Source organism: Haliaeetus leucocephalus, unplaced genomic scaffold (assembly GCF_000737465.1).
Source record: "Haliaeetus leucocephalus isolate CR32 unplaced genomic scaffold, Haliaeetus_leucocephalus-4.0 Scaffold185, whole genome shotgun sequence".
Taxonomy (NCBI): Eukaryota; Metazoa; Chordata; class Aves; order Accipitriformes; family Accipitridae; genus Haliaeetus; species Haliaeetus leucocephalus.
In genome coordinates, this window is record NW_010972621.1 from 51,299 (window position 1) to 60,377 (window position 9,079).

General features: G+C 36.9%; 1 protein-coding gene across 1 annotated transcript in view; it reads left to right on the forward strand.

The window, feature by feature from the left end:
* The window catches only part of LOC104830261, a 30,825-nt gene extending 22,347 nt beyond the window's left edge, over nt 1-8,478 (forward strand). The window contains exons 9-11 of the mRNA XM_010565057.1: nt 6,377-6,534; nt 7,796-7,838; nt 8,383-8,478. Of these exons, the coding sequence (XP_010563359.1) occupies nt 6,377-6,534; nt 7,796-7,838; nt 8,383-8,478 (297 nt within the window). The remainder of the gene's footprint in view (nt 1-6,376; nt 6,535-7,795; nt 7,839-8,382) is intronic.
* Nucleotides 8,479-9,079: the final 601 nt, after the last annotated feature.

Here is a 9,079-nt window from a genome sequence, read left to right on the forward strand (position 1 = left end):
CACAGCAGTAGAGGATCACCTCAACAGGTTAAATGAGTTCAAACAGATCTCTGAGCTGCCATCACCAAGTCGCTTTTAGAACCTGACAGCTAACTTGAAAACTTTACAATATACTGCAGCCTTCAGGGTAAAAAAATACTGGTCTTGCAAACCCATTAAAATGAAGGAATATAATTCCTGGGATCCAGGAACAAGTGGGCCAATAAGGGGTTTAAAGGCTGTGGAGCATGCATTGCTCTATCATGAGGACACACCTGCTAGACAGCTAAGAGTGTTCTACGCTCAACAGGAAAGCACAAGAATAAAGAAAGCGTTATAGCCAAAAACGTGTTTCCCAAAATTCCACATTATAAATATCCATCATGTAAGGACCTCAGCTAATTAAATGCTGGGATTTACAAATCCACTAAAAATGCCAGCCAAAGCCAGAATTTCCTAGTTTCAATTCATTATTGCTTTCCTGCTATGTAAGACTTATTAAAAAAACAGGTATAACCAGTGGTTTTTGTGGGTCAAAAAAGAGGGGAAAAAAAAAGGTAAGGTTGCTAAACTTAAAATAATTAACAAAAGATCATGTTTGTAACAATTCCTTAACCTCTCTCTGTTTTGTATCTTGCTATGTTCCTAGGAATTATTTCCTGTCCCTTTGCCATAAATAGACCCTGGGAAAGAGGATAGTGAGACAGATAACCAATCTAGTAGCTGAAAAGGAAAATATAAAGTAAATATCATTGAGGTTGTGGCCTAGAAGAAGTTATAAAGCTGACTGGCTCTGAACAGAAAAGTCTTATCAATGTATGCCCGTTGCAGACTTCCTTTCCAGAAATTAGAGACTGGTGTATTCTAGTCAAATCAGCTCTCTGTCAGGTCCTTATGTTACATTTGTCATTTATTCCATTTTTCTCTCCAATTCCCTCAGCTAAGAATGATGTAGAATGATAGTAATTAGGAATAAATGTCTGAAGAGTATGAGTTTACTGCCAGCATTTTGTATGGACTCAAAGTAGGAAAGTCACAATAAGGAACAGTAATAGGAAGCAATTAGTAACAGTTAAGTTGGAAGGGGTAGTTAAGCTGGAAATCGCTGTCCTGACAGTAGAAAAGACCATGCTTTAGAGATTCAATGAGAGACTGAACTCTGAATAAAGAGCAAATTCACCTTCACTTGTAGCTCAAGCTGCAGAGAAATGGCCTTTATGATAGTTTATGGTTGTAATGCTCTGAAACATGCTGTAAGAAAACTGCAAGACATACTCTTGAGAAACTCTCACTGAACACAGTGGCAGCAGTGAAGGGGAGGCATGTGCTTTTTGTCAGTCTTCATTGCGATTATATATAATAATGTCAGTTTAAAAAAGAATTATGATTTGTATTCATAGGCTTACAAGTTTAATGCCTCCAGGAAGCCCTCAGGCATAGTGTGAGTGACTAAGGCAAAGTTTCTCAAAGCTGAGATGAGGGCAGTGGGAACAAAGATGAGCATTTCTTAACATGCGAAAGCAATTAGGTCCCAGCCTGGTAAACAGCTATTACATAACCTCAATGATCAGATGTTAGGTCATATTCTTGTTTCCATTACAAGGCCAGTCCACTTCAATAGTTCAACAGAATCTTGTCTTCTCTGTTTATTGCACTTTAAGACAGCCAGCACACTGGCAATTAAGTATTGCTCAGATAACTATACAGTGCTATTTACATTCAAAGGGGTCCATAACCTTCACTTTTTCTTAACAGCAGAATGCCTTCCTCATTGAATATTCTTTAATCAGTTGTGTCTCTGTGAAGGAAATTGCTGTTCCTTAGTTGTCTCTATTAGGTTATGTTTGTGTTTGTAAATCATTCCAGTTTTACCCTCTGCCTTATTCAGAAGACCTGGAAACTGTATTACAGTTTGCTATTTCTTTTTATTCCAAATAAGATTAAAGAGCAACATTTAAACACCTTGTATAACCAGCCGGATACCAGTCTTCCCTTTATTCACATCAAGACACATCACTTTGCACCCAGGCCTCACACAAGTGATAGCCCTCCCTACACACAGCGAGGAAATTTAAATGCAGACTTAAATGTTCCTTTTTCTTTCTAGAGTTTTCTTCTCTGTCTCTTCACTTTACAGGAAGGGTATTTACAAAAATTTTGTAATTCAAACACTACAGTAAATGCTTCTGGTTGCTTGTGTGCACCCTTAAGACTGTTCCCAATAGAATAGAATAGAAAGAAAAAAAAATGTTTTTAAATTATTTTAGTTTTTGTGGTATATACAGAGTCCAATTATTATACCAAGAAATAAATCCCCTGCCTACCATGTGTGGACCAATCACATCATTTCAATCTATGAGAAACATTCAGTCCTTTCTTCTTTTGAGCAAGCCTGTGTGTTTATCGCTAAGCCTAAGCACTTTATATAAAAGGCTTAGCTATAAATAGATTTAGGTCTGAGCCATTGCTTATAAAAATACCACTTCTGTTTGTTTGTTCTTCATTCTTGCTTGGAGCTTTATCATCATAGTATGGAAGCTGGCACATTATTTGGAGTTGGTATACAATCTGATTTCTTCTCTACATTTTCCATGACTCCCATGGCTCCAGGATATATTTTTCAATTTACATTTAAGGAGCTGCTGAATCCAAGGTTTCCAATACTTCCACTGTATTATTGCTATTAATAAATGAGAATTAACCCTGGCTGATATGATACGCAAGTTAATTTTGGCCTTCTAACAGATTGCATACCCTGACCCAGAGAATGAGTCTTAATCAGATACATTATTTGACCTGATTCAAGTTGTTAAAAATTTTAACCCAATCAATAGTTCTTCCTGTGAGGCTTGGCCCTGCAAACTGTTCATTACCTTTTGTGCAGTTAATTTCAGTGAATTACTCAACCTCAACAAAAGAACGAACTGGAACATGAAGATTAACGACATCACAAGACCACCTGATTGTACTTCATCTGACAGCCAACACAGTTAGAAGTAGGATAACTAGGTTCTTCAAATCAGAGGAGCTTTTACATCTTCTTCCTCTGCTGTCTTGCTCTTCAGTATGTTTCCACTCTCTCTAGTTTAGATGTAAATTGTTTAAAGCAAAACAAAATTAAAAACTAAGTAAAATCAGCTCTACTGGTGAAAAATGCCATGCAAACAGTTGTGGAGTCTAAAGGTCTCTGTTCACTGACATATGCAAGTCTTTTCCTCAAGGGGAAAAGAAAAAGTTTTAGGGGAAAAAGACATAAAAGCCTTAGTCTCTCTTCTACACCAATGCACCCAGATCAAAGAAGAAATGCAAACAAGCTCTACTTATAATTTCCTAAATATCCAAACAATGAGCCTACCACAAAGCACAGCGATAAAAGAAAGAGATAGGGAGAGGAAGATTTTACATACTACTAAGCAAGCAGTACCAGACCTCAGGGAGAAGCTGGTCAAAGAAAACCAGAAAATAACAGATGATGAAAATGCTGCAAGCCTGAGTTCCAGCGACAGTTGTGGCCACATCAGCTGAGATGGAGAAAGTTAGGCAAATGAGAAATAAGAGGCAAAAAGAAAAAAAGAGTTCATTTTCCTATCTCATTTAAGAGATGTCTAGTTTAAGAGCACAGGGGCACATCCAGGAAGACATTTTTGAAAGACAGTCAAAAATTTGGTCATACCACTACTGACCTGAAAACAATATGAACCAGTGACCTAGGGGTGACTGCCTTATACTTTCACTGCCAGTCTCCTGAACTAGCCAGTCTTTTGCTTCTGCCTTCTAGCACTGCTCAGTTTTCATATTGTGTTTTAGATTTTTTCTATTATTTCTTCTAGGATTTGATCTTGTTTTCTGTAAAGTTACTTTCATTCCATTTTCCTAGTACTTGCAGTCTCTTGTGTAGCTTAATTTTAATCTCTTTTCATAGTTATTCCTCTTGTTAATTTGATTTCTTTCACTGCAAAGAGCATGAAAAGTTCATGTATCTTTTTAGCTCCTCCTTTCTAATAGACAAAGAAGCTTAACTAGAATAGCAAACATAACTGCTCAGACAAAATTCTTTAAACACAGTGAATCATTCAGGAAATGCTATGAATGTCATTTATTTTCTGGGATTATTTACACCAAATTAAACAGGGCTGATTTGTGAAACCCCCAGGCTACACACACTACCTTAATGACCATTTCATACAATAGAGGAAGGAGACACCTACTTTTCTATTCTTATTTCTCCCTTATATCAGTCTCTCATAGTTATACTTTTTTTTTTAATATTTTCTTTTTATTTTGCAGAAACATTTCCCCTAAAACTCAGGCCATCTTAAGAAAAATAGCAGCAAGGGAACGGTTACTTCAGATGTTTCTATTATTCTTAGAATACCATTTACTAACACAGCATATGCTTTTTGCCTTCTACCCAGAGGAGTCCATCCATGTCAGATACTGCAGACTGTCAAGCATCCATAAAATAGCTGATAGTGACCCTGAGAGAACAAAAAATCTTTTTTACTTTAGTGCAGAATGGAACAGTAGTAGCTAAAATCTGAGTTAGTTCATTTAAAATCTGTATGATACATATTATCAACTCAAGCAGCATCACTTAGTTATATTAGGTTCCATAGTGGCAGTTTCATCAGTGGGTTACTCTCCAGTCACAGGCATAAGAAATGACTTTTATAATTATTTTTGCAGCAATATACCTTTGGCACTTTTTGTAACGAAGGGATATTTGCCAAAGGAATGCTCTCAAGATATTATGCATAAAAGCCACATGAGTGAAAAGAAATGCCCCTCACATCTGGCTTATCAGAATTAGGGAAGCATGCCTGCCTATTAGTCAATGAAGGACATTTGGTCTCACTTTGAATGCCTCAAATCCATCTTATTCATCTTATTCCTTTCCTAGATGTATTCATTTGAAACAGAGTGGGCATAAATCATTCTTGATGCCACAGAGTTCTATCTGCATTCATTCCATGAATAAGCACAGAGAGTGTTTAGAAAAGGAGTTTATAGGGATGTGCACCAACAGTAGTCACACAGCCATTTCAGTATCTGCAGTGTCTGTTGCCTTCAGGCTAGGACAGTCAGCAGAATCCAGACCGTGGACAGGATCCTGCTGAATAACACTTCATCAACCTACCACTTACTATTCTTTTCACTAGGAATGAGATTTGGAGCCTGAATACATATTTTGGTTATGCTGTCTTTGCAATGTAGTTTTTTGTCTGAAGGCATTATAAGTAAAGTAGGTCACACAGCACTGATGACTTTCAGGATTGCCTTCATCTTCTGTACTGACTTAAGTTTTGCATTTAAAAAAAAAAAAAGAAGAAAGCAAAAGAGTCTAGGAAATGCATTCATGAATGTTTGTTAACACATTAGGTGTTATTTTGTTCCTACAGAAAGTTCATGTATAACAAAGGTATAATTACATGTGCCAATGAGCATACAAGCAAGTATTTAACTATCTAATGCCCACAGGTGCATACTTTGTTTGTGGAAGGAGAAGTATGTTTATTTTTAGGCTAATAAAAAGATTACATGTGGCATTTACAATTCAGCTCCTACTGACATTTAATTAACTCCTATTAATCAACTGATTTTATTCTATGAGACTCCACCATCTGTGTATTTTGCAAACGGCACTAATGCTCTTCATACGTCTCAGCATTAACTCATGTTTTCCATTTTATTGCTGCCAAACTTGATCATTGTTAGAGCTCCAGTCTTGGCTTTTCAAAGCAAGGAAGCAAGAATATTGTTTAAAGCACAGCTAGAGTTCACAGTCCATATGTATGCACCTTTGTTTTGAGTTAAGACATGTAGTTGAGGGGAGCTGCGCTGGGAAAGTGGGGGAAGGAACTGCTTCACCTATCTACTTCCATTAAGGAGCTTAGTGGCTTCTTATAACTAACTACACAGAAAGACACTGACAATATCCTTCAGTCTCAAAGAGCTTTAACTCAATCAGGAACCATACAGTACAAACAGTTTTGAAATGCTTTCCACTAAAAGTTGTGTGAAATGAATGGGAAGGGTTATGAACACAATGATATTTAGGGCAACTTTGCAAAGGAACTGAAATCCAGCCTTTTAAATTATGCTCACTATTTTCTGTATGTAAGCCTTTGTTCCATCTATCTGCACATATAAGGTGAGGTTCTCAGCATAAACCTGGAAAAGCAGAAATGCAAATTTAGAGGGTGTTTGACTAGTTTATCTTTTTTGACTGCACTGCATTTTCTGAGGCTGCTGATCCCTAAACCATATGATGGTTCAAAAACGTTAGAGCTTATCACCAAATTCTACACCTTTGAATATTCTCTGAGTTTATCCCCATCTCACAGGGATCGGTTTCATGTTAGTTCTGAACTTTGGCGCTCTTTCTCTCTAATTATAGGATGAAGGGAAGTGCAGACCCCTGGAAGTAACAAAGCTGGAAGGAGCCGAAGTTGGTGTTGACACCAGTCTGGGTAAACCATTTGTTTTTAAATGCATACCTCAAAGTGGAAACAGGATTTTCTACTTCTGTGCAACTTCCAACCAAGAAATGAAGAGGCAAGTGACCTTTCATTTTATGGGGTCAGGTTTTTATTCTTGTTTGGGGAGAGGGAGTCTGAATTTTTGGAGGATGTTCACAATACCTGTCTTGATCAGTAGGGAAAAAAAAAACCAACAATGTCAGCTACTTATGGAAGATGGTGTTTCTAATTTTAATTTGCAGAAGTTTCAAAAATTATTTTTCAGCTTCATAGTTTTTTTATAAGAATTTTTTTTTCATTAAGTCTTTAATATCTGTGCTTTGCATAGGATCCCCCTGAATTCTTGATGTATCTCCAGAAAAAAATCTTCACCCATATTCTTATACCTTCTCCCCTACTGTTACATCAAATGGAAGTGTAAATCTTCCTGTGGATGTAAACTTGCTTATTGGTCATTTCACGTGAAAGATCTCTCTTCTGCCCAACAAGGACAGTGCTAGTAATAAATACAATCCCATCTTCCATTTCCTTTTCTGTCATTCTGTCATATTATCATCATTTGAGTATTTTAAAATGCAAGTATGCCACAAAAGCATATTTTTTCTGATAAAAGGCAATAAGTTTAGGTTTGACTCAGAATTAAAAAATATTCTTTTTGTATTTCCCAAAAGCTATAGCTGACAAAGCTAAAATCAACCAAAACACAAGTAAGAACTTTTTGGGCTTTAATTTCAAAGTGTGCTAAAATCTAATCTTCTTTTCCTCTTTGTTTTATTGTGAATTATCAAAATATAAAGCTATGAAGTAGGAAGACACTTGGTATTCATCCACCCATCTTTTCATAACAACTTACTACTTAACATAGCACCCACCATTGTAATATCAGAGTATTTTCCACTTCCAATTTCTATACCATCCATAGTGCAAAAATAATAACTTTGCCAGCAAATAGCTTGCTTTATCCTGTAGTCTCCCATTTCAGGATTCTTTATGTTTCCCACAAATTCCTTATCTATATTATAACAAAGACACAAGAAGAGTGATCATTTAGCCTGACATGTTGAATTATATTCAAAATATATAGATTCCCTTGTCTGCAATATTGCCTTAATTTGTTACAATGTGTTACACAGCAAGCTTTGAGACATTTTTCTGAGAGTTAGCAATGTGTAGTTAGATTTAATCCACTACTTTTCTGTCTTGAAGCCTTGAACTTTTCCTGAAAATCACACGTCCCTTCAGATGCTGTCTATGTCAGCACGAGTTAAAAGAGGCAGTGAAGCACATTTATTCTGCTCTACCAAACTAAGGTGTTCTCATTTTTTGTCATATTATAGGTGGCTGGAGGCTATGGATAAAGCAGTGCATCCTGTCCACCAGGTAAGGCTTTATTTATATGAGAAGCATCAGACTGTGCATAAGACTGACAGACAGTAGATTTATTTGTACATGGTCAGGCGCAGACAGCAACATGGTAGCTGCATACTTCCGTTCTGGGCTGCTGGGAGATGAATTAGCTCCAATCTAAAAGCCATATACAGACATTATTGTGACTCAGCAAATACACTTTGCTGCCATATGGTGGAAAGAATCATACCAGCAGCCTTAATCTGGTTCAGAAACACAACCTAAAATGAGGGTAGTGGGAAGGGAGGAAGGGGAGAGACAACTCTTGACAACCACATGTTCTGCCCTAGGTAATACTATTTGGAGTAAACGGAGAGAAGGGCTGTATCTTCTTAAGTATTCCATGCAAGTCTGCCTTGGTTGCCAGCTACCTGCTTTTTCTGACAGCATATTAGAAGCAGGGGGGTGGCGTGGGGTGGGAAGGGGTGTGCTGAGTTCTTATTTTCTGTATTTTCAGAGATGAAGAAAGGTAAGTTAGCTGATAAACTTTGACTTACCTCTGTATCTTTTTATACAGCTATACTCTCTGCTGGGCCCTACGGCTGGAAGAAACATAACCATAATTGATCTTGAGCTGCTACAGAGAGACATTGCTCAGCCCAACATAATTTAGTTGCTCAGCCCAACATAATTTAGTTCCTCAGCCCAACATAATTTAGTATGAAAAGTCCCTGGCTGAGCCCTGAAATGGGAACTGCAAAGCTAATTTTAGTACTTCCAGGGTTGGAAGCATAGGGGTCAAAGCCACTCTAGCCTGTCCTTTCCTGGCCCTATGATTCTTATTCTTTCCTCCTATAGGCAGACCATATTTATAAAAATATGTTCAAATGCAGAGTAAGTATCAAAGTCTACCTTTTTTGCAGATGAAATAAAATCATCAATTAAAAAATAAGAAAACTGCAAGGTACAAATTATTACCTGCATTAATGCAATGAAAAAAAAAATTTACTTTCTTCCTCTTAACTTGGGGCACATGAGTGACTCCTTCAGCAGTGTGCTTTAGTGATGGGTTTCCAAACAGTGAAAGGAGGTGTTTATTGTTACTTTAATTCCTTCTATGCTGAAATAAAATTAATCAAACATATATTTCTTTTGGCTTCACCTTTCAGATAAGATTGTAAGGGCAAAACCAAATTTGTTTCCAAGTATATTCTACCTGGCAGTGTTTCTTAAAAGAATAGAAAGAAATCCACATATATGAAAACAGCAAAAAT